Below are 26,368 nucleotides of genomic sequence, written 5' to 3'. Positions count from 1 at the left end.
GACTATAGACCAATTGAGTTTGTAACCAAAGTTTTACAAAATAATGACCTATTTTAACTATTAAAACAAGATGTTATATGTTAACCCTAAGTGAACATGCTGCTTATCTTTGTTATAGATTTTAAATGTGTAACTTATTTTATAACACCTAAGTGAACATGCTGCTTATCTTTGTTATAGATTTTAAATGTCTAACTTATTTTATAACACTTTATAAAACTATAGACATGCTATGACATACATCAAGCATTCTACATTTTTAATATAACAATTATATTAAAAACATGCATATTATATATTATAACATATTATAACATACTTTCAATGCATTATACATGCTTCCTATGGTAGAATTTTAAATCTACATGGCATACTTTATGCACATACAATATTTAATTTAATTAAACATATATTCATAATGCATAAATAATTAAACACATATTGAAATGGACTGGTTTTGGCATCCTATACAAGCAAAAAAACTAATTATTACATTAATAATTTAAAAACCAACTTCCCAAAACCTCTGGACCGCTTGAATCGAACTGAACCGGAACTGAACGGCCTGAACCAAACTTTCATGGCTTCAAAAAGGGCTGAACCAATCAAAATCAAGCTGAATTGGACCACCAAGGCCTGAACCGGTCAAACTGGTTCAGTCGAACCGTTGGATGAATAGTGTCACGGTCATGTTTGTCCAGGGCGTGTTGTCCATGGCCGTATGACCGTCTCCACCTCTTTTTGCTATGCTTACATCCTATGTATTTTCTTTTACTAGGTAGTTAGGTTTATATGTACTTTTCTTAGTGAATGACCGCTCACCCATTTCCATATACAAGGATAGCGGATGTGTTTTTGTTTAGAATACACTGTATGAGGATAAGACTAACCATCACTTCCCCATACTCGAAATAGTATGTTATAAAGCTGTTGTTATTGCTTATTGCTTTCTAGCCTACTACAATCTTTCTCTTCTCTATTCTTACAATCAAATTGTTTGCGAAAACCTTTTCTCCAGACCCGTTTTCTAAAATCGTTTTCTCTAAAACGGGGGTGGAGGTTACGAGAGGCACCCGATATGCTATCAACTATGTATTCGAATTGGCTGACTTGTTCATGAGCGGGAACAAGTGCCGCACAATCGCTTAGTGAAGCTTCGGAAAGTGTGATTGTGACAAACAGCATGCACGGACTGGGCTGGGACGAACAACGTCGCAATACTTAATTCTAACGTTGCAATGCCACTGATTTTGTTCTTTATTTTTGGGCTGGCTAAAGTTGAAATGCTATGAGGGTAGCATTGCAACGCTGTCTCATATAAGCTTCAATTTTGAACTTTTGCTGCCGAGCCTACTCCAAATTTCTTTTAATTACAACCTATTTATAATACTATTGACTGTAATAAATTTACAGACTCTTAATCACACATTAAAGCCCATAAAAAAAGAGAAAAGTACAACAATTATTTGCAAATTGAATAGAAATTATGATGCCAAAACCATAATATATCCATTTCAGTAACCATTTCATGCAACTCATGAAAAACATCCACCATGCTAAAATTAACGTAAATTGAGTGTTTAGACAACTCTAATACCAATTGATGGAGTTGACATTCAACATACGGAAACAATTAAGGATCTAAGCACTCTAACTACACCAATTTTAGATAATTAACATGCATGTTCATAGTTTTCTAACTATCAGGGTTTCAGAATCATACCATTGATGAAACCACCGAATTGCTTGAAATTTCCACGTAAATCTTCTTCTATCTTTACAGTAGACTATCACCAAAGTCTTCTCTGCTATCTTCAGGCCTTAGTTTGAGTTGTGAAACTCAAATTGAGATGAATTTGGTGTGGTTTTAGGAGTTGGATATAAAAAAAAAATATCAGAGAATTTTTTCCTTTAGAATTTTAGTTGCATGAATTCTTAATTGAAGATAAATCTCAATATATAGTGAATTATTATACAGATGGGAAAGAAGGAAGATCAACCACTCAACCTTCCATTAAGGATTGAGTGGCATGAGGTGGTAATCAAATGGATTTTGTGAAATTTTCTCACTATCCATTTGATTTCTAAATTTAATTAGCATATAAAAATATATGTAAAACTGAAATTTAAATCAATTTAAATTTTAAATAAATTTTATAATTTTGAATTTCACAATTTCAAAATTTAATTAACTAATTTCTTAACTTTGAATTTCATAAATTCAAAATTTTAATTATTCTAATGGAAAATTAATTAAACTAATTTAATTATATCTAATATCAAATATTAAATTAACATTACACTTCATCAAATATTTAAATCATGTTTATATATTATCAATTCTCCAAAACCATAATATTTACTTCATTAATTAAATATCAATTATATCAAATATAATAATCAAAACCCTAAACCGAGTTTGAATATTCCAAATTCTCTCAACACGCTATTCTAAGGTTTAATTTTTTTATGAGCTAGTAAAGGGACCTGATGGATCTACAGATCATGAACTCTAAGATTCGAGATTAATTGGCTAAACTCTTTAAACAGAATTAATCACTATTCGTTAACTATTGAGATGCACCACTATAGCTCATTAGTTGCATTCTCCTCACTGTAGATATATTTCTGTCCACTTGATTTAATCATAATCAATAAGTCGATCCTTCACTGGTTGTTCGTATTTATAGCTAGGTCAAAATTATCGTTTTACCTCTGTAATACATCTTGCTCCTAAGTCTCCATTGATCCTCTATTGAATAATTGGTTTATGGTCCATCCAATAAATCAGATCCCTTTTAACCACGAGAGGGTCGAACCTTTTTGTTCAAGATCACGAGTCAGTATTTAAGGGAACAACCTATGTGCTGACTCTAAGACGGGTAGGAGTGAATTTCGTCTTGCAGGCCTATGTCTCCAACTATCTATTTGGTCTTATCCGTAAAATGGGAGGCTTATTGAGTGGTGATGTTGAATCACTCTCACCTATGCATATTAAAGGATAATCTCGAATAAATAGGAGTTCATAGTTAGCTCAGGATTAAGATCGAGTTACCTTAGGTTATCGAATTGAAATAATCAGTTTTAACAGTAAATGGTTGTTATAAAAGAAAGTGACTATTTCATGGTCTAGTCTTATGCAAACATCTTTTGCATAGGATGCCCTCATTCACATATCTCCACATGAACGATTTTGTGATCACATCGTTTGTATCAATATACAAAGTGGGCTGCATCCATAGTGTCCCCAAGATAAGGTACTCGACCTTATCCATATACTTATAGACCTTTTCAACTATATACTAAAACTTGATCCTTCATTTATGTCTTTACATAAAGTTTAAGTATTCATATTTTAGCCATGAGTTAGTTTATTGGATTTATGAATGAATGCAATTCAATAACACTTTTATTAAAAGAAGTCTCAATCATACCTTTATTGTGAATAGAAAATGTTTAATGTTTACAAACTGCGAGTTTTAGGACATTCCCAACACTTCTCAGTAGCGGGAGCCTTTCCCTTTCCTCCTTTCTTTTTATGAATTTTCTTGTAACTAGAGGATGAATGAACAGACTTACTCCTTGAGAATGAACCCTTATGGAACTTTTTGGAATGGGCAATATTTGCCTCTCATTCTACTAGTCTCTTACCTTTCATAAGAGGTTGAAAAGTTTGTAACTCATTAAGAAGAGTAGCCAGAGTGTACTGTATTTTGTTCATAACAGCATTGCTATGAAATTGAAGAAAACTCTTCGGAAGAGATTCTAAAATAAAGGACATCAGACTCTGCTCGTCGATGATCACACCGTTCATTTTGGGGACATTGAACTGGACCATCAAGTCGAGAACATGTTCTCTCACTGATCTACTTTCCGTCATGCGCACGTTGTAAATGTATTTAAGAGCTCGTGCCGGATCTGAATGGTTCAATTTTAATCCCATTAGAAATAACATTCTAGGTTGATCAATTTTAAACTATTTAAAATTAATTTGGACCTATGTTTGCATGCAAATCTTTATTATAGATTTTAATCTATCTCATTAAAACTATAACACTTATATTTTAATACTTTATTAAAACCTATAAAATTTTCATCTAGTGACATCGATTAAATACAACAATTATATTTATATAAGTAATGTCATGCTCAATGTAAATTCCATTTTCATTCAATAAATATAACATTTATATAATTCATACATGAAAAACAATCATTCACATACATCATTCCACTATTTATTATAACAATTTTAATAGATAGTATGATGCATACATGCTTAGTATGATCATACATCATTATAACATAACACTTATATCATGATGCATGAGCATGCTAATTTAATCATACATCTATAAAATATAACCCTTATATTTAATTATGATGCATGTACATGTTTATTCTAAGGTGGGTTTTTTAATCTATATGATATACAATATGTAATATGAATTTAAATATTAATCTAAACATATATCCAATGCATAAATAAATTAATTTAAATAGAAAAAAATTGGACCAATTTTGATACCATTATGAAAAATTAATTAATTAAATTAATATAACTATCATATCAATTTAATTAATTAATAAATACAAAAAAAAAAACTAGGTTAAAAGAGGACTTTGGCCGCTGCCTTTTCTCGTGCGCACGCTGCCAGGACTCTGTCAAACTTCAAAGTGTTGCAATGCTGAATCTGATGCGTTGCGCCTCGCCTTTTAGCATTCACAGCGCCACGACACTGAATAGCAGAATGCTTATGTTCTGCTTGTTTTCGTCTCCGAACTTCCCCCAAACACCCCCGTTTCTTCCTATCTCTTCAGCAACCATTGCTTTTTTTATCTACACGAACTTACCGACTCGAAGCAAGAATTAAATTGCCCAAAAAAATACAACGGGCCCTTACATTTTAATCATATTAAAAGTAATCTAGGTGTCAAAACAGAAAACATCCACTCTTGCAAACCTTTATTCAAAATGTCGATTTAATAACCCATCTCTAAACTGATTTTTGTTTAAAAAAATACAAAGAATGAAGATACAAAATATTGGTTCTGATACCAATTGAAAGTGATTGGATCCTGCAGTGGAAGCGTTGTGAATGCCTTGCATCCCGCAAATCGATTTTTATATAAACAAAAATAGTAAACTAAAATAGAATATACGTAGAACAAACATGGAAATAACATGTTGTAGGAAAAGGATAGAACATTCTTACCTTTGTAGATTTCCAAGCTCCTAGATCCTTTGAATTTTCTAATGAACGACTCCTTCAACGATGTTGAACACGAACGTTTCCTAGAACAATCTTAAATACGATCACGTATAACCTTGTTATTTTTAAAGATTCCAATAGAAGGATAGGTGATATCCAACTATTGGAAGAGAGTGAGGAGGATAACTTTTTGGGAGAGTAGAGAGGATTTCTTTTGTGGTTTAGAAAATTGTACAATGAATGTTTGCAATTCTATTGTGTTTTGTTTGTATCCCCAAAAGGGTCATAAGGAAGACTTTATAGAGAAAGATCAACTCATTCTCATAGTCTTTTTCTAGTTTTCCCTTGTGCACAATTAATTAAATAACACTTATTTAATTAATTAGCACATTGATTAAATAACTATTTATACATTAAATCCAATTTAACACACACACACACACATATATAAATAATTATCATAAATATCATATGTATGTGTGTAACACCTCTCTATTAATTAATTAATTCTTTGTGAATTTAATTCACTTGAATTAATTATTTGAATCTCATTCAAATGTTTCTTTCTAACTTAATTTGAATTATAGATCACATCCACAATCAATTACATATTAATCATATTAATATACAATTTCCTCAAATTGATTTGAATAATTCAAATCATCCTCTTTACTATCCTTTAGTGAGCTAATAAGGGGACGTAGTAGACTTGTAGATTAGAAGCTCCAACGATATGAGATTAATTGGCTAAACTCATTAACCAAGTTAATCAATATCCATTAATTGTGGGTACACTCTACTAAAGACCCACAACTGCACTCTTCTCACTACAGATATATGTCTATGTCTATGGATATAGATCAATAACAGCAAGTTAGTTATTCATAAGTGTTCGAAACTCCAACTGAGTCAAATTATCATTTTACCCTTGGGTTACCTCTGATTCTTTAAGTACCAGTGCTCCTCTAATGAACAACTTGTTTATGGTCCAACCAATAAATAGAAACCCCTCTTGAGCCAATGAGAGGATAGGACCCTTTGTTCAAGTCCCGAAGACACCTTTAAGGGAACAATCATATAATTACCCTGAAGGTGGGAATGGGTGAACTCCATCTTGTATTATTATGTTCCCAGCTCCCCACTCAATCTTATCCCCAAAATGGTAGGCATATTGAGTCAGCGAACTGGTCATCCTCACTCATACAAATCAAAGGATAATTTCTCGTGAATAGTTCATAATATACTCATAATTAAGATTAAGTTGCCTAGGTCATCTTATTGAAATAGAAACCTATCTAGTTAATGTTATTACATCTAGTAGTTACTATTTCATGGTCCGGTCTTATGCAAACTCATTGCATAGGATACCCCCACTCGTGTGTCACCTACACGAACACATTGGATCATTGCATTTTATCAAATACAAAGTGGGCCATATTCATAGTGTTACTAGGATAAGGTACCCAACCTTATCCCTATACTATAGATCCTTTAGGTTGTATCTTGAACATTGATTCCTGTATATCTTCGCATATAATTCAAGACTCATAAGGCAGTCTTGGATGTTAGTTTATTGGATTTAGGGTTATTAAGACAAATAGAAAATAATATAATAACATTTATTGAATTAACATTTATAACTTTTTATTGATGACGATCAATTAATAACATTTACTATCTACGAGTTTCAGGGCATAAAATCCAATAACAATTTCGTGAGCTTGCTGATGATGCAGACGAGGAAGCTGTCATGAGATATACGTGAGCATACATACTACAGATAATGAGTGGAAGTCTGTTTTCTGAAAAATGAAGTTACTTCGTGCACTTGATGTTCTTGCCAGTATTCTTGGGATGGAGCATGTTTGACATGGCTGTATAGACAGCTATGTAAAGCAATAGAACTTGATGTTCATGAAATCGCTGGGCCTCTAATACTTTTTCAATTATGAGCTCGGGAACGATTTCCAACAATGGATCCACAACTTCGATATGTCAATGATGATCAATTAGTTGGATGAACATATGGTTCTCGATATGTTATTTAAATTTAATTTAATTTAATCTAAAAAATATTTTTATATGATTGGTATACTTAATTTAAAATCTAAAATATTAATTTAATAATATAGGTGGAGAGACAAATTTTGTATAACTAGGTCAACTACATATGTAGTTAGTTAGTATAGATACATGTTTGATCGACTTCAACTTGATCAAATACATGAATATTGAACCCAATTGAATTTTTATACATACTTTTAATGTACTTGTCTTTAATATTTTTAATATAATATTTCATGTTTCAGATTATTTAGGAGCCTTACAAAGCTGTCATCAATACTTTGCCCAATTTTTGTACAAACGGTTAAGACATATGACAGACGATAAGTCCTTTCATATGCTTTCATATTGGTGAGTGATATTTTTCTAATAGAGTGATCAGACAATTTTGTCTCCAATAGAATGTCCCATCAGATTGTAATATTGAACCTTTATTGCATGACATCGAAAAAGAATGAGAGATTGATCTGAAAAAGTTGACATTTGATAGGGCGATGACACTATCGTGCAAGGTTTATTGCAACGAGGGTTCCAATTGGGAAATTTGATAGGGATGCAACTCAACATTACATCAATTGGTACAATATTATTACAAGGTGCTATGTTACTCGTCTAGGAGCAACTGTGGGTCATCTGGTACATAATTAAATATTGTCTAATTATTTTTAATTTAAATTTATTTTAAATATTTTCTAATTTTTTATAATTCACAGAGATCGAACAACAATCTCCTTCGTGATATTGCAAATGATTCAAACTAGATCTTTATTATATGTAGTAATAACGAAAGTTATATGGAGGAGATACAATGTATGTATGATATACCAATTGCTCCTCCACCAATTCTTAGGCATAGAGGACATGCTCGAGTAATAGAAGATGAGTTCGATGAGGTCGACCACAATGTGGAAGAATTGTCTTCTATAACGCAGACACATGGATAGACTGGTTATGTTAGTTTAATAATGATGATACCACCTTTTGGTTCAGGATATTATGATTCAGAGGCCAGTCCATCGTCTTCATACATGCATGGACATGGGCGCAACAATGGATAGCATAACAAATATTTATAATATGAAGCACTTACAAAGGTAAAAAGCCACCAGAGCAACATCAAGAGGAATCGGAGCAACCTAGAGTTCAAATTCGACGACGACAACTAGCTCGAAATCGACGACGTCCGCCTTGTGGGACACATTGATTTTTTTTTTATTATTTTTAAATGAATGAGAAATATTAAATTTTTATATTGATATGAACATTTTAATTCACATTTTATTATTTTCCAATTATGAATAACAATTGTAATATGGAAGAAAAAAGATTGAGAATTTGTTTTTTCTATGATGTCTCTTAGACTTAACAATTAATAATGTAAATTTTACTTATTATTAAGAAATACAAGGGTAAATTTTTCTTCTTATTAAGAAATAGAACGATAAATTTACACAGAGTACCTTGTTTTAGGTAAGGTAAAGGAAAAATATTAAAAAAAGAAAAAAGAAAAAAGGGTCGAGTGTTCAGCACTTAACCAATATATGGTCGAGTTTTTGAATACTTGACAAAGCTAAGGTCGAGATTTGAACCCTCGACGTACATCAATTAAAAAAAATCGTAAAGTCAAATCTCCAAAATTACCATATTTCTCTAATTATTATCAGAACTACAAAATTTTACTAATTATTTTTAAAAGTTACAATATTCCTCAAATTTTACCCCATTTTGGAGCTTAATTTAAAATTTTCCTCTCCAAGCAATATTATTTAATTAAAGAGCTATGGGGGAATATAACAAACTTTAAAGTTTTGTTTGGATATTTGGCAAAATTAAAAATTAATAAGAATTTTAGCAAATTGGTTGGAAATCACGTGATGGATGGGCCCTTTTCGTATTCCTAGTTACATTATACATATATGTAATTGTTGAAACTTCACGATTTCAATTATCAGATTTTAACCAAATTGATTTAGTAAAATCCCAATAAGCAAAACCCCTTTATGATATATTTCCTAAAAGATCTTTTCTTTTAAACAAATAATTTTTTTCTTTATGATTTTTCTCTCCCAATTATTAGTTTAAATTTATCTTTCATTATCAAATTTAAATTTATACAACTATTTTTTTTTATTTATCTAACTTTTTGTTATCAAATTTTGTTTTATCTAAATTTATCTTTTTGTTACCAAATTCAGTTTTGTATATCAATTTTCTGATAATTAACTAATATATATTTTACTAATAGTAATACGAAGTTATGCGATTTAACTTATTCATTTTATATTTATTACTTATTTTAGGAATAAAATATGGGTTGGATGAAATCAAATCTCGATAGCTTTAAAATGGACTCTCACTAAAAGAAACGGACTTGCCCACTTAGTAACATCTCCCTTTTCCTGGGGGAAGAGGTTTAATATCCCTTTAACCTGAGAGTGGCTCAAAGCCTTTTCGAACGGGAGGACATCATATAGATTGAAAGTATCATGAACGTTTGAAATCTAATAAATTAGATTTACAGTAGATTAAATTAAAAAGCTTTAATTTTCAAATATTTGAATTAGATATTTTTAATGTAACTTTCGAGTTCATAATTTTAAAATTTTAATGTTTTTCTTTTAATTTTGAATTTTGATAGCCAAAAATTATTTTATAAAAGATATGAAGAAGATATTTGAATATTTGAAATTTAAAAGGGAAGATATTGGTATATATATTTGGCAAAAAAGAAACAAAACCTAAATTAAGGCTCGTGGAGTGCCGCATAAAGCTTTTCCTTCTTCTCCTCCAATCGGCAGCTTTAAGCCGCCACGCGTTCCACCAGAGTACACGTGTCACCGACGTCATCTAATTTCTTTCTAGTTTTGGAAAAATAGTCCTAATATTTTTCAAATAATTTCGATGCCATTTTGGTTGGAGCCCTAATTTAAGAAATTCCTCTCCAGTCTCCAAGAAAATATTAATTAATTAAAAAGAAAATTAAAAATCGTCTTCTAGGTTTTTGGCGATTGAATTTCAAAGTGTAGTTTCGATCAATCCTTCCTCTGTGTGCTGCGGGTCAGGAAGAACAATGAGTGGTTCCGTAAAGGACGTGCAATCCAAGGCGGAGCTTGGCGGACTGCTCCGGAGTGATGCTCTGGTTATCCTCCATTTCTGGGCTTCATGGTGTGAAGCCTCCAAGCACATGGACCAGGTCTTTTCACATCTTGCTACCGATTTTCCTCACGCTCATTTCTTAAGGGTGGGTCTCTATCTCTTTTTACTAGTTATTTTCGGTGATCTTTATCTGCCTGTGAACTTCTATTACTTCGATTGTTTATCTTCTTAGTTGTTCATGGAGATTATAGGTTGAAGCTGAAGAGCAACCCGAAATATCGGAGGCGTACTCGGTTGCTGCCGTGCCTTACTTTGTCTTCATCAAGGTCGGTTGAAGTATTCTATTACAGTTTTCTTTCTAATTCTTTTACCTTCATTTGGGGAAGGTTGTGCCGAGTTCACCTGAATTATTTCTAATTTCCAAGTTGGTTTGGTAGATTATTGAATCCTATTACATTTTTGACTTGACAAGTATAGTATCCAACGAATATTCGAACCAACGGAGAGATGGTAATGGTTTGACGTTTTGGCTGGCTGATCTTTGAACTTGACATTGCAATTTTCCGGGTTCCTTTCGATTATAATGAAATGGTTGACTTGTAAATGAGTGGTTTCCAACCTATAGTCGGTCCTATTGTATTTACTGAAGGGTGGTAGTTGTTGAACTTGGCATTGTAACTTTCCTGGCTCACAAATCTTATATAAATGTGTAAAATCCTGGCTTACTTCTTTGATTCCTTTTAAAGCAAGACATACATTAACTCTAAATTCACTGGAAATTTTGTCTCTCTTTTTTTGAGAAGTTGAAAATGAATTTAATTCATCATGTTTGACTAGAAATGAATATGAACGAGAGGACTGAGGATATGTGGAAGTAGTGGACTTTCAAGTAGTTCATTCAGTAATTCTTACATGATGAATCTTTGTGCTTTTCAAAATTTCTTTTAACGTTTCTTTTCACTTTTCCTTTTCCATGCTCATCTTTTCTTTACAGCAACTTTGGGTGCATTGAAGTAAGTGAAGGTTATAAGGATACTATCATATGTTTCCATCTTAATCACCAAGCAAGTTAGAGATACTTGGAATGTGTGGGCTTAATGTCTTTTGTGGACAACAAAGCTAATTGCATTATAGTTAATTTCATATTTCAGGATGGCAAGACTGTTGATACCTTAGAGGGGGCTGATCCATCTAGCTTGGCTAATAAAGTTGCTAAAGCTTCTGGTGCAATTAATGCTGGAGAACCAGCAGCTCCAGCTAGCCTTGGGATGGCTGCAGGAGCCACTATTCTTGAAACAGTGAGAGAGTTGGCAAGGGACAATGGTTCTGTTACTGAAAGCAAGGTGCAACCTGAACTGAGTAGTGCTTTGCAGAAGAAAATTCAGCAGCTTATTGACTCTAATCCAATCATGTTGTGCATGAAAGGAAGCCCTGAAGAACCAAGATGTGGGTTTAGTAGAAAAGTTGTTGACATTTTGAAGGAAGAAAATGTGAAATTTGGAAGTTTTGATATCTTATCAGACGATGAGATTCGTGAGGGATTGAAGAAGTTCTCTAACTGGCCAACATTTCCACAGCTCTATTGCAAAGGGGAGCTACTAGGTGGGTCTGACATAGCCATTGCAATGCACGAGAGTGGTGAATTAAAGGAGGTCTTCAGAGATCATGGCATTGAAAGCATAGTTTCTGATGAGGTAAAGACTGCCAAGCCTGATAGGAAAGGTGGTATCTCAGAAAACTCAGGATTGAGTGAAGCTCTAGCCTCCCGTCTTAAAATGCTAATTAATTCAAGTCCTGTTGTGCTGTTTATGAAAGGAAAACCTGATGAACCTAAATGCGGTTTCAGTCACAAGGTTGTAGAAATCCTTCGTGAAGAAAATGTGAACTTCGAGAGTTTTGATATTCTTTCTGATGATGAAGTCCGTCAAGGGCTCAAAGATTATTCAAACTGGTCCAGTTACCCCCAACTGTATATAAAGGGTGAACTGATTGGTGGATCAGATATTGTTTTGAAGATGCAGAGAAGTGGAGAACTTAAGAAAGTTTTAGAAAATAAAGGAATCATCAAGAAAGACACTATTGAAGATCGTCTGAAAAAATTGACCACTTCTTCCCCAGTTATGCTCTTTATGAAGGGTACACCAGATGCTCCAAGATGTGGGTTCAGTTCCAAAGTTGTTAATGCCCTCAAGGAAGAGGGTGTTGATTTTGGGTCATTTGATATCTTAACTGACGATGAAGTGAGGCAGGGATTAAAAGTTTATTCCAACTGGCCGACCTTTCCCCAGCTTTATTACAAGAGCGAGCTTATAGGAGGCTGTGATATCGTGCTGGAGCTAAAAAACAATGGAGAACTGAAGGCTACTCTATCCGAGTAGTATCGGTGTGTCCACACCCATTCAACTGTCTCACATACATCAATCTATTTATATTATACATCTTCTAAACTTTCCTTATTGATCTCTGACCCACATGTGGTCTTTTCTACTGCCTGTAAAAGCAAGGGTTTACCCTGGTGACTGAAGAGTTTATGTTATATGTGTGTGTTGTTACCCGTTACTGGCAACTATGTTCATTTTGTCTAGTTTCTTTAGTTGGGTTTTCAATGACGAGAAAACTTGCATTCATTCTAAAAGTTGTGGTTATATTTCCGCTTGAGTACCTGGCCTGAAACATATTTGACTTCTCTTTATAGTATCCAAGCGAGTGTCGTTGATAGGATTTGTAGGACAGGTTAAGATTTGTAACTTATGCTTGGGGAAAGGGTTTGTTTGAAACTTTAGGCCTTTTGAAGAAGAGAAGCTGATCGAAAGAATGAAGGTGAGAGGGTTGGCCAATGATTCTCTCTCTCTCTCTCTCTCTCTCAAAGAAAAATCAAAGGGGTAGGTGTTATGGAGAAAGAAATGGCGCTCGCCAGTTCTCTTTTTCATTTTCAAAGTCAAAATCTCTTACTTTATAGAAAAGGTCGATAATTTTGTATTGGATTTTCGGATTTCTAAGATCAGTAGGCCAATACAAACCAAATTCTATCCTCTGGCAGCTTCTGGCATCTTCAAAATTAATCACGTGTGATCTGTTCCGATTTCCATAATCCATTCACCAAAGCCGTGGCTAACTATTTGTATTCATACCCTCTTCTTTACTTTAATTTTTTGAACTTGCGTATTTCAAATTTTCTGTTTGTTATTTGGTTAAGTTTATATTGACTTAGTTTATATACTACTTTTTATTTTTATTTTTTTATTTTGGTTCATTTTTATCTTTATATTTTTAATTTTTATTTATTTTAGCTTCTATACTTACTACTTTGATTCATTTTGGTTCATGTACTTTCAAAATCTTTATTTGGGTCATTGTATTTTCAAAAAGTAACTACATTGATCCATTCATTTTCATTTTTATGGGGTTGAAATGGTCACATTTTAAAAGTTTAAGAACCAGAATGAACCAAAATTAAAAGTATAATGACCAAAACGAACCAAAGTTGAAAGTATAATGACCAAAACGAACTAAAGTTGAAAGTATAATGATCAAAATGAACCAAAGTTGAAGGTATAATGACCAAAATGAATATTTTGGAAGTATATGGACCAAAATGAACTAATGTTGCAAATGTGGTGGCAGGAGCAAGATCGGTCAAATCGTCTACAAATAAGAGATGGATGTGTTACATTTTGAAAATTTAAGGATCAAAATGAATTTAAGTTGAAAGAATATCGACTAAAATGAACATTTTGAAAGTATAAAGATTAAAATGAATTAATGTTGAAAATATAGAGACAAAAATGAAAATTTTATGAAGTATATTGATTAAGATGAATTAAAGTTAAAATACAAGAATCAAAGTAGTATTGATTTATATATTTAGTTAGACTATATTAAACTAGTATAAAACATCTGTTTAATTGTTCGTATCTAACTTTGATGGAAAGCCAAAGTATTGTTGTAACTTCCTTAAAACTAATTGTGGACAGCACTAACTCAACACGGAGCAAATGGAAAACTCAAAAGCATTACTTTCTGAAACTTTCACAAGCAACCCATCTTTCTAACAATCAAAATTCTCCATAGGCTATTTTTCAATGCACTGACCTAGACAGTCGAGCAATCTAATATGTAGTGCTTTGAATTTGGCTATTTGAGCCTGCAATTCCAGCTTCTGTCTTCTTAAGTTATTGTTCTCTTCCATTAGTAACAGATGGTCTCCATTCTCCTGATCAACCGCCATTGTTGCAGCTCCTTCATGCGAAGATCTTAGAAAGGCTGGAAACACACTTGGCTCACATTTCTTACGTACAATCTCCACCAGCATATGCCTTTTCCCTCTGTGAAACTTCTCATGCTTGAATTCCCACCGTTTCGACGACGTTTTCTTGAACCCCTGCCTCCAAAATATCAAGAATGAGATCAAAACCCTACCCAAAAAATGACGTTAGAAAGATCAAATATATCATAACCTATCAACTCAACCGTCATAATATGCTATATCATTCTGTCTCATACTCCTTCCCAAATCTATAAGAAAATAAGAATTCCAAATCAGGAAAATGGTCAATTGGATTCACTTTACAATGAAAACCTCTTATTCAACATGATTTTGAGAATAGAAAATAGTGGGGGAATTCCCAAAACGAGAAAGAGAGAAAGAGAGAATCACATACATAAGTATTAAGCTGGCGAATGAAGCTGGAGAAGTTATTATGCTTGAAATACTTTGGCAATAAAAGCTCAGAGAAATCAGCAGGAGACCAAACAATGAACCCACTTCCCTCTGCATTCCATGACACAATCCTATTGCCAACATCCTTTTGTTCTTCTTCTTGATCAGCTGCTTTGAAATGGAAGCTTCCAGCTTCTTCTAACAGATCATAAGTCTTTGATAGAAAAGGAGCAGGGTTTCTGGTTCTTGAAGACTGCATAATTAATTAGTTTAATCCCAATTTTCAGACCCAAAATTTGTTCAAAGTTGAACAGCTTCTCTACTTATAACCCCTCCCCCCACCTGTACCCATTTGCTAGGAAGCTACCAGGTTCTGTAAAGGGTGGCTGTTGCCTTTGGTCTTTATCTCTTTTGTCCTTTTTCCAAATTTACCTTTTTCTTCAAGGTTGTTTGACGATATAAGCTGGGCCCATCGAAGTAAATATTTGGAAAAAAAAAAACATGTTAACTAAATTGTTGTATAATCAAAACTTTTTGCTTCTTTCTAGTATGTATCAGAATACATGATATATCTAGACTAGAATATAAATCAATAGGGTTGAGAACACTACAAAATGTATACTGGTCACTGGACCGTTCACATTGATCAATTATATTACTAAGTGTGGAACCCAAATCAAGATCCGCTGACTCGGTACTTACCGAGCCGAGGTTGGAGATCTTCTCGACGCAACTACCTATAACAGAGTCCTACATTACTATATTCGTATTACAGTGTGTTGGACATAGTACTACATCGATGCACTATCTTATTTTGAAGGTATCATTATCTACTGAACGGATCACACCAACCCAATTCAATCTGGTCGGCTAGATTCATTCACCACCATTTTTTTTATGTATAGAAAATTTTCTTAATTCTCTTTCTATTTTAGATGATGTGTATTGTATGTGTATAAAGTGCAATGAGATTTTTATACGAAAGGTAGAAAATTTTACAATGTTTAGAGAGGAAAATGACATCAAGATATGGTTTTTGGTATAAATAATTAAATCAAATGAAAAAAAAAAAGAAGAAATGACAATTTAGTTGTTTTGGGATATTATTTTGATATTTTCCATAATGCAAGGTTGAAAAATGACACAAAAATTTCAAAAGAAGGGCCGCGAACTCTGACCCACCTTTTTCCTTTTTCTCTTTTGCTCTATAAATCTGCATCCCATGTGAGTAATTTCATTAATAATGATTTAACATGCCATTGACTAACTCATAAATCTTATGTAATTCATAATTTAAAAACAATTATATGTATATTTTTATTAATCCTAAAAAATTAGGTTAATTTACCTAATACTAGCTTTGATGCTCACATGTGATTAGTCGAACTTCTATTCTCAAAGTAGAAGGTTAGAACTATATTTAAATTAGCTTGATAATTTGAATCTTTATCTAATGTTATACAAACACTAGATTACAGTAAAGGATATAGAAATGTTACACAAATTAATTTAATTAATTTTGATTTGTTACATGGAGTGAAGACATTGTAACCTAGGCTACACCTAAATCTATACGCTTTTTTTCATAAAAAGAAAAAAAAGATAATTTTTAATAAATTTTTTTAAAAAAATCAATTATCACATGTCAATTTTTTATTGGATACAACAGAGGTGCACAATAGATAGGTGCAGCCAACATCTAAGATTTTTTTCCTTTATAAAAACTCATCACACCAACTACCCACTTCATGGTGGGAAAAAGGGAAGAAGATTTTAGGGATGTAATGGACGGCCATGGTTCTCCTTGACATCTTGATCAGATTCGAAGGAAGGGTCAGGATGATGCATAACGCATAATATAGTAAAAAAAATAAAATGTTCAATAATGATGGCTACAGAGATGATGAACCACGAGATTTGTGGACAGACTAAAATGTCGATACTAATAAGATTTATTTTTAAAAAGGTATGAAAATTATATAAACTCGGAAATTTTGTTTATTCATATAATATTCGATATATATTTTTTCAAATGTATATAATGTTTATATAAATAGTCTATCCAGCTAATATTCAAATATATATAATATAATATAATATAATATTCAATATTTATATTTTTTTCGAATGTATATACTGTTTCTTCACTATTCATATAATATTCAAATATATATATTTTCTAATGTGTATAATGTTTCAAATGTATATAATATTCTCTTGAGTATTAAGAATGTTTTTGGATTAATGATTAGAATTGAAGGTCCAAAAGACGTTTTTTAAAACAAGAGTATAAAGAGTTTAGCATACACCGGATAAATCGATCATTTTCTCAATGATTACTTTAGCTAATTATTTAAAAAGAACAAAAAAAAAAAAAAAAAAAAAACTTCTCCTATTAAAAACAAGATTTATCTTAGTATGATTTTTGAACTTTGAATATTGTTTTATTTTGGTTCTTAAATTTTCAAAAACGACGGTTTTCAGTTTATGAATCTTTAAAAAGTGTTTATTTTGGTTTCTACTATTAAATTTTGTTAACTCTGTGATGAAATTACATTTTACATGTGTCGAGTAAAATGAATATGAAGTGAAATTCCAGCAACCAACACACCAAAATGTTGAAGACCAAAATCTTAAATGCAAAATGACTTTGAGTTTTCCTATAAAAATTCGCTTTACCATCTAATTCAAAATCGAAACCTAGATTTTTTAGCGTGACTAACTTATTTGATATCTTAGTTATCTAAAAATTTAAGTTATTTTATCACGTTATTTAAGAGTGTTAACAGAATTTTAATAACAACAATCAAAGTAAGCACTTTTTAAAAGTTTAGATATCAAAATAGAACAAGTTTCAAAATTCAGAGATCAAAATAAAATTTAAATCTAAAATCAATCAAAATCCACGTGATAAAAATCCAATGATACAAAATTATAATGTTCCTTTCAAATTTAAAGCTTTTCATCTTCTTCTGTGTAGTAATTTGACGGTTCAAGAGTCATTTTGGGAAAACAATATAATAATAAATATGAGTCCTCATAAAATTCACTTTTAAAAAGATGTAACCAAACATAAAAATATTTAAATTAAAATCACTAGAATAGAAAGAGTATATATATATATATATATATTGTTCCCTAAAAAGTGTGTAAACTATTACATCTAAATATTAATGTAGATTAAAAGTTTGCAGTTTAATTTTTTGGTGGGCTTCATTCTTATGAGCTAAATTTTATATATTTGTGAACTCTCTCTCAATTAACTTCTTTTTTAAATACATAATTATAGATGTAAAAGAAAGAATGTGAGCTTTTAATTTATAAAAAGGTTATCAATATTTTAACTAGCTTAATTATATCCTCCAACTCTCTTGTGTGACACAATATATAACTTTGTTGACAGATTGGTTGAATTTTGATGCTCAACGGATTTATATGGGCATGTGCATATATGTCAAAATAGAAAAGCAATAATCAATTCATTAAATGTATTGACAAGTATTTCATAGAGCACATTGTAATATGAAATTTCTATCGTGGAGTAATTATCATGTTAGTCTTACACACTTAAGGTCCCCAGTTCGTCTTGGGCAGCGACAAAATCTTCTTTATTTTTTATTTTCAAATTTCTCTCATTTATTTTTTAGTGGAGAAAAACAAACCTCAATATGCTTGCGAACATCCTTTTCACGAACAAAGTGATAATCAATCTTGATGTGCTTCGTTTGGGCATGGAAGACAAGATTGCTGGCAAGAGAAATGGATGAAACATTGTTTGACTATAAAACAAGAGGATGCTTGAGAAAAACATGAAGATTGCATAACAACGGGCGAAGCCAATAGACATTAGAGGTGGTGTTGGCAAGAGTACGATACTCAATTTCGGTGGAGGAACAAGAGACAATTAGTTGGCAGATCACGAGATAGGATTGGAGCTAAGAAAAAAAATGAACCCAATGGTCGAATGACAATCAGAGGCATCACCTGAGGGAGCTAGATTGAAACTGTATGCCAAAACCAGAAGTTCAAGTAAGGTAATATAAGATCCATTTAACAACAGAGAAATGAACAACAGAGGGGTTCTGCATAAATTGGCTTATTTTGTTGATAACAACGGTGATGTCAGAGCGAGTGAAAGTGAGATATTGTAGGGAGCCAACAATCTATCTGTAGAGAGTATGCCATTAAATGACGGGGCGGTGGTGTGCAAATCTACAATGATGGACATGGGAGTGAGACAAGATTTGACTCCAGTCATGCCAGAGGTCTTCAACAAATCCTTGAGATATTTGACTTGATTAATAAATAGACCGTTTGGAAGATAATGTATTTTAAAGCAAAGGAAATACTTAGTCAGAAATCTGAAACTCAGAAGCCAATATTATCTTGAGAGAAGCGATATAAGATACGTTAGTTCCAGTAAGAATAATGTCATCTACATACAGGAGTAGTTATGTAATAGATGACCCATAGGACACTAATCCCAATAGTGATATCTGGCCAATGTCCAGGTCTAAATCTGGTATTGATAAACCTCGAATTTTGAATTTTAATGCTATTGTGTCTGTCCCCACTGATCTAGCAAGTTACTCATAAGCTTTTAAATATCTTGAGTGGCATTCTGCAATGTCGAATGAATTCATGGCTTTACAATAATAAGGTACTTGGTCCTTGGTACCTCGATCTGCCGATATGAATTTCGTTGGTATAAGTGGGTCTACCGCACAATGTACAACTCTGACAGAACCATCTCACGGTACAAAGCCCGCTTAGTTGCTAAAGGTTATCACCAAATTGAGGGCTTCGACTTTGGTGAAACCTTTAACCTGTTTTTAAGAAACCCACCATTTGCATTATTTTATCTCTTGCTACTCAATACAAATGGCCTCTGTATCAGCTAGATATAAAGAATGCTTCCATGGTCAGTTATAGGAGGTTGTCTATATGTCTCAACCAGTTGGATTTATTGATAAATCATATCCAGACCATGTATGTTTACTTCACAGAGCTTGTATGGTTTAAAACAAGTGTCGCATGCATGGTACGACAGGTTTACTTCTTACTTATATAAACTTGACTTTGTTGTCTTCTCAGCCAATGAACACAGAAATTTATCTGTAGTGGAAGAGTGCAGCTGTTGGTCTTTAGTGGAGTGACTGGCAGTTAACGAATGTTGGGTAATTTAATTAAAGAGTTTAATTAATTGTCCGAGTACTGTTGGAGCTTCAATCTACAGGTCCATAAGGTCCCATCTGTAGCTCAACAGGGATTTAATTGAGAATTAATTTTGGATTAATTTGAAGTGTTCAAATTAATTGAGGGAATTAATTATACATGATATAATTAATTAAATTAATTATATATGTGATACAATTAATATAATGTATTTGATACATTAAAATATGAGAGGAATTTGAATATGATTCAAATACTAATTATATGAATGAGATTTATGTAGTTAAATTTAATATAAATATGATTTATATTGAGAGGGATTAAATATTTGGATATGATCCAAATATCATTTATATGGATGAGATTCATATAAGTGGATTTAATATAAATGTGACTTATATTAAATACCATGTATGGTTGAGAGAAAATAAAATCTGTAGTTTATGTTGTATTTGATGCAATATAAAACTATACGCTATATGTTATATTTGATATAACATATAATGTATATGTAATAAAGTAGTTATTATATATATATAATTCTATTAATTTAATTGAAATTAATTAAAAGGGAAGGAGTTATAACTCCCTCCTCCCATTCTTTAAGTTACTGGCGTGGGATTTAAGAAGTTAGATGAATTAATCATCTTCTTCCTTAATTCACTCTGAGAAAAAGTGTTCTCTTCGAGGAAAAATTAACAGAGAAGAAAAGTTTTTCTCTTCCCTCTCCTCCTCTCCATCTCTTTTCCCTCTTCCAAGGATTCAAGTAAAACCCACAACTCTTGCTTGAATCTTTTATCCCAAGAGAATACAGATGATTCTCGAGTGGTGGTGTCCCTTCTTGAAAAAGGAGATCCGCATGGTGAAGGAGTTCTGTTCGTATCTTATACGAGGGAATTCTTGAAGAAAGGGTTCTTCAAAGGTAAAGATTTCTGAAAACCTAAGTATTTTATTTAAAGCATGTTGTAATTTTAAGTAAATGCATATCTAGTTGTTGTTCTACTGTAAAACTTTATACTCAATAAAAATGGAATTTGGAACGATCTTTACTTCCGCTCAAAGGATCTTTTTCGAAAATTTTTCTTCAGTCACATTGATGGAGAGAGATTGACATTTTTGGCTCTAAAGATGGAGATGTTGGGCTTGGTGTTGAGGCGGGAAGATTATCTGGTGGAGATGGAGGGTGAAAGGATGTGCAAATACTCGCAGCGGAGGATCGTAGTCCCAATTTAATTTTACAGAACATAAGAATTTACAGAGGACGAAAACATGGATCTACATTCTAAATAAGCATGTAATTTTCACAAAATTAAGAGGATATAAAGGGTGGAAGAACACTCACCCTTGAAGATCAACTTATCTTCACGATTCCTCTCCCAGTGATCAACACGAACAATTTGAACTCTTCGAACAAACTCATGAATGCAGTAACAATTCTCCAAGAATTCAAATACCACCATGTGGCAACCTTGGTATTCTCAAGGCTGAGAATCGATGAGAGTGTGGGCTTCAAAGGGAAGGAAGAGTAATCTCTTCAGAGAAAAATTTTCACAGTTCTTCTAGAAAGAGTTTGTTTGTCTTTAGTACATCTCAGAAGCAGGAAGAAGAAGAAGAAAATCTCAACCCCTCTTTCTCATTAACGCACGTAGAGGAGAGAAAAAAGGGGAAGGATTTATTAATAATTAATTTAAATTAAAACCAATTTTTACTTTTAAAATGATTTAGTGTGTGTGTGTGTTGTATATATATAAAAACTAATTTACTATATATATATATATTATATATATATATATTAAACTATAAGTTATATCTAATATAACACATAACCTATAGTTTATATCAAATCATATACAATATTATTTATAGTTTATTACTCTCATTTAAGCTATAGAACTTAATATGAATCACATTCATATAATTAATATTTGAATCATATACAAATATTTATTTCTCTCAAATAAAATTTTATATTAAAGTATATCATATACATTATATTAATTATATCTTATATAATTAATTTCCTTTATTAGTTTGAACAATTCAAATTAATTCAAAATTAATTCGATTCTCATTGATCCCAATCGAGCTAACGAGATAACCTTATGGATCTATAGATTAAAGCTCTAATGGTACATGAATAATTAATTAAACTCTTTAAATTAACTAACTTTCATTAACTATTGGCCACTCTACTAAAGACCCACAACTGCACTCTTTGCACTATAAATATATTTTTGTGACAATTGGATATAATCAATCAATGACGCGTTGGTCCTTCACAAATTACTCGTAAGTACAATTGGCTAAAATTACCATTTTACCCCTGTAGTTACATCTAATTCCTTAATGATGGAACATATAAGCATGCAACAGAAGTAATCAGAATTAGTAAGCACCCTAATTACATTTAATTTGAGTTCTAAAAGCATGCATGAAAAGAATTTCAAAGAGAAGGGTTTCAAAACTTATACCTTTGATGAATTCTCTCAAATCCAAGCTGCTCTCCACGAAATTTACCTTCAATTCAACAATAGACCACCGAAAGTGTCTTCTCTATTATTCTCAGCCTTGGATTTGAGTGATGGAACTCAGTATTTAAATGAATTGTGTATGGAATAGGATAGGGTTTTAGTGAGAGAGAGAATTTCTATAGAATTTCCTCAAATTCCAGCCTATCACTCCATCAATCTGAGAAATTTCTTAGCTTTTATGTAACCTCTGAAGGAAATAGGATGTGAGGATTTCCATGAACAATGGAATGATCGTTCTAAATTTCATTCGTATTTGAATAACAACAATTACAGTACACAAACGGAAACTAACTAGTCATGCAACATAAGAAATTACAGCATGCTTTTCTATAAGATCAAGGGATAAAATTATACATACATTTGAAGACTCATCTTCAACCTCCCTCGATCACGAACGCTCAAACAATCAGGAAGACTGCAAACCCAAATGCTCGGACACTACGACCGCAACACAGCACAATCACAATGACCACGAACACAACGAGCTCCAAGAACCTCGACTATATCGAGTTGAGTACGATACCACCACAATGGCTACCTTGGTATTCTCGGTGTGAGAATCCAAAAGTGTGGGTTCTGCGTGGATTTGGTTAGAGGAAGATACCATAGGAAGGACAATCGTATAAATGATTGAGCAAGTGGGAGATGACAGGTTTATCGTATAGACGATGCCCAATCATTTAGAAAAAGCTCCGCGATCGTTTAGCAATTGGCCAACTGATTGAACTATCATGTAGTGTCACTCCACGATTGTCTAGTCTCTCTTCAGCTATCGTTTAGTGAATCCTATTCACGTGACAGGCATCGTGAGAACTTTCCGAGAATAGAAAATCTCAAATCATCAATCACTCAATTTAGAAAAACATTTTTCCTTTTATCTCGTGGATAACATGACACCACCAATAACCTCCCACTCAATTGGTTATTAGAGAAAAAGAGATAATTATCGTGTATTGTCCTTGCTCATTCCTGTTAGGCCTGAGTGTTTGGCCTTTCCTTCTACGCACCGACTCACGCTTCGCTGAACTATGGCCTGAGTATATTTATAACCTATAGTTTTAATATTTCATCTTATGAAACATATAAACCATAGCTCTTTTTCTATTTCATGGCACTTAATGTAAATCTTATTTACATTAATCCTCCACTTGATGTATCTCATACATTACACCGATCATATCATATATAATCGAATTACCTCTTGTCAATTTGAACATTTCAAATCAACACCAAGAACTCAACTTGAATCCATTGAGCTACCAAGGGGACCTTATGGACCTGTAGCTCGAAGCTCCAATAGTACGTGAATAACTGACTAAACTCTTTAGTCATGGGATCCACCATCCGTTAACTGCCAGGCACTCTGATAACAGGCGAAAATGCACGTTATTACAACGCAAAGTCATAAAACAATGCAGGATTGCGATGATAAAAATATACAATATTTTGTCCAAAAGTATTAAGTTCACAACATTGCGATCGCATGCGTCCATCACATTAAAATAGTTAACTTATGTATTTTTGTGCAGGAAAATGCATTGATGCAAGGCAGAAATGCGATCCAAGAAATTAACGCATAAGAGATTGCGATCGCAAGGCTATGCAATCGTTTGCACTTGCGAAATCAAGATTGCGACCACAAGGCTATGCGATCGTTTGCACTCGCGAAATCAAGATTGCGGCCGCAAGGCTATGCGATCATTTGCATTAAAAAATCTGCTCGAGAAGGTGGCTGCATAGAGCCGGCGCATCAAGGTGGGTGCATCTGGGTGAAAGCTTAATAAATCACGATGGGATAGAAAGCTGATGACGGTCGATTCTGAGTTAAGTTGACAAGCCGTTAATGACCATTGTAGCAACTACACTCAACTTTTCGGTAACAGATATTCGGCGCATCAGACAGAGAATTAATGCCATCCCATCAGTGCAATCAAAAGAGAGAAGAAGCTTCTCACCCTGAAGTCTATAAATACCAAATGCCACCTTCAGTGAAGGGGTTCGCCAGTTTTGAGAGTTCACCATTTAGACGATACCCAGCCTTAGAGTTCTTGTTCTTAGTTTTTTTTATACTTAGAAGGCGGAAGCGAGAGAAGGGAAGAGACGCCGGAAGATCATCCTGGTCAGCTCGAGAGAGAACCCAGGAGGCGTGGAAAGACAGAGAGGGCCGACTCTTGGGAGAGCAAGAATATCTTTTGAGCAGAGTAGAGAAGAACAGTGTAAAAGCCCTGGGAAGCAAGAAATTGCTACCAGGCTCTTTATTCTTATTCCGCATTGTCATTTTGTACTTCGAATATATCTATAAAATGGAACTTACTTATCTACATCTGTTTGCTCTTTTTAAAACATGCATGAGTAGCTAAATCTATTGAATGGGTTGAGAAGTACTTAGCTAACATGACCTAGGATTTTTATCGCATGCGATCATCTTGTCCTATGTTGCGTCTATCACCCCTTTAGAGCTACTCGAGAGAGAGTCTAAAGAAAGAACCTACGACTTGAGAGAGTTAGGTTAGAATTTAGACTCGAGAGAGTGAGATTAGATCTACATAAGCAAGAGATAGAGACTTAGAGATAAGCTCTGTTGTCAACATGTATCGCATGCACCCTAGAGATAGATTATGGTACTATGCGGTCGCCTTGTATGTGTGTGTGTCAATCGTCATCGCATAGACAAGAATAGAGGCTTATGTGTAAGTCCTATAGACATCATCGCATATATCGCATGCGTTCTAAATCTAAAAGCCATAGCATTTGCGTGGAGAGATGATTTGTTGTTGTATGTATGTAGCATGATTGCATAACATGAACAACATCCTAGGAAGTGTTAGCTAAACCCTTTCTCAACCCGTTACCCCACATATTCATCGCATCTTCCATAATATTAACTCTTTTCATCACTCCGCTTCATACATTTTATACTGTACACAACAAACCAACCAACTCTTTGATTTATTGTTACCACAAAGTGATCTAGCATATTGTTTTCCTTAGTCCCTGAGTTCGACCCTGGGCTTACCAGGCAACTCAGTAGGGTTTATACTTGGATTTTACTGAGAAAACTTGCATGCTCAATGCATTTTCCATCAATGCAACCCCTACCATTATTTCATTGCATAAAATAACACATCACACTCCACCAAAGACCGACAACTGAACTTTTCTTACTACATATATATTATGTGTCCATCTTAACCAATCAACAGTACAACAACCCTTCACAGATCACTCGTAAGTACAGCTCGACCAATAATCGTTATGCCCCTGTAGTTACATCTAACTCCTTAAGTACCACTGATCCCTCTAATGAACATAAGTCATAGTTCTACTATGACTGAGTCCTCTCTTCCAAAGAGAAGTTGTGACCACTATGTTCAAGCCCCGAAATCAGCCCTTAAAGAAATAACCTCTCTACTTACCCCTGCTTCGGGGAAGAAGTGAATTCCATCTTGTGTAAGTGAGTTCCCAACTCCTAGATCAAAAGTCTCCAAAAAGGTAGGCATGTTTAGTTGGCAATCTGGCACTCTCACCCATACTAATCAAAAGATCATTCTTAAAGACAGAAGTTCCTAAAACACTCCGGATTGAGGTCGTGTTACCTATGGTCGTTTAGGTGATCAACGACATTATAT

The 26,368-nt window shown here is 33.2% G+C and overlaps 2 protein-coding genes across 2 annotated transcripts; one reads left to right on the top strand and one right to left on the bottom strand.

Moving 5' to 3' along the window:
• The first annotated feature begins 10,167 nt into the window (after positions 1-10,167).
• Positions 10,168-13,008, top strand: LOC120074067 (monothiol glutaredoxin-S17). Its single transcript, XM_039027051.1, has 3 exons — positions 10,168-10,518; positions 10,625-10,699; positions 11,525-13,008. Exons 1-3 carry the CDS (start codon positions 10,348-10,350, stop codon positions 12,749-12,751), a joined length of 1,473 nt encoding a protein of 490 aa, XP_038882979.1. The 5' UTR covers positions 10,168-10,347; the 3' UTR covers positions 12,752-13,008.
• Positions 13,009-14,193: 1,185 nt separating this feature from the next.
• On the bottom strand, positions 14,194-15,364 carry LOC120074216 (heat stress transcription factor B-2a-like). The gene is made up of 2 exons (XM_039027270.1): positions 15,035-15,364; positions 14,194-14,754 (listed from the first exon to the last, which is right to left on the bottom strand). Exons 1-2 carry the CDS (start codon positions 15,290-15,292, stop codon positions 14,446-14,448), a joined length of 567 nt encoding a protein of 188 aa, XP_038883198.1. The 5' UTR covers positions 15,293-15,364; the 3' UTR covers positions 14,194-14,445.
• Positions 15,365-26,368: the final 11,004 nt, after the last annotated feature.

This window comes from Benincasa hispida, chromosome 3 (genome assembly GCF_009727055.1).
Source record: "Benincasa hispida cultivar B227 chromosome 3, ASM972705v1, whole genome shotgun sequence".
NCBI classification, from domain to species: domain Eukaryota; kingdom Viridiplantae; phylum Streptophyta; class Magnoliopsida; order Cucurbitales; family Cucurbitaceae; genus Benincasa; species Benincasa hispida.
Note: the sequence above shows the minus strand (reverse complement) of the source record. Positions and strands in the feature narration are given on the sequence as shown.

Excerpts from the sequence above, each read along its gene's own strand:
- LOC120074067 (XM_039027051.1), top strand. The coding sequence starts at position 10,348 with ATGAGTGGTTCCGTAAAGGACGTGCAATCCAAGGCGGAGCTTGGCGGA. Across the intron at positions 10,519-10,624 it reads CTCACGCTCATTTCTTAAGG|GTTGAAGCTGAAGAGCAACC; the intron begins GTGGGTCTCTAT and ends TGGAGATTATAG. Across the intron at positions 10,700-11,524 it reads CTTACTTTGTCTTCATCAAG|GATGGCAAGACTGTTGATAC; the intron begins GTCGGTTGAAGT and ends TTCATATTTCAG.
- LOC120074216 (XM_039027270.1), bottom strand. The coding sequence starts at position 15,292 with ATGCAGTCTTCAAGAACCAGAAACCCTGCTCCTTTTCTATCAAAGACT. Across the intron at positions 14,755-15,034 it reads TTCGCCAGCTTAATACTTAT|GGGTTCAAGAAAACGTCGTC; the intron begins GTATGTGATTCT and ends TTTTGGAGGCAG.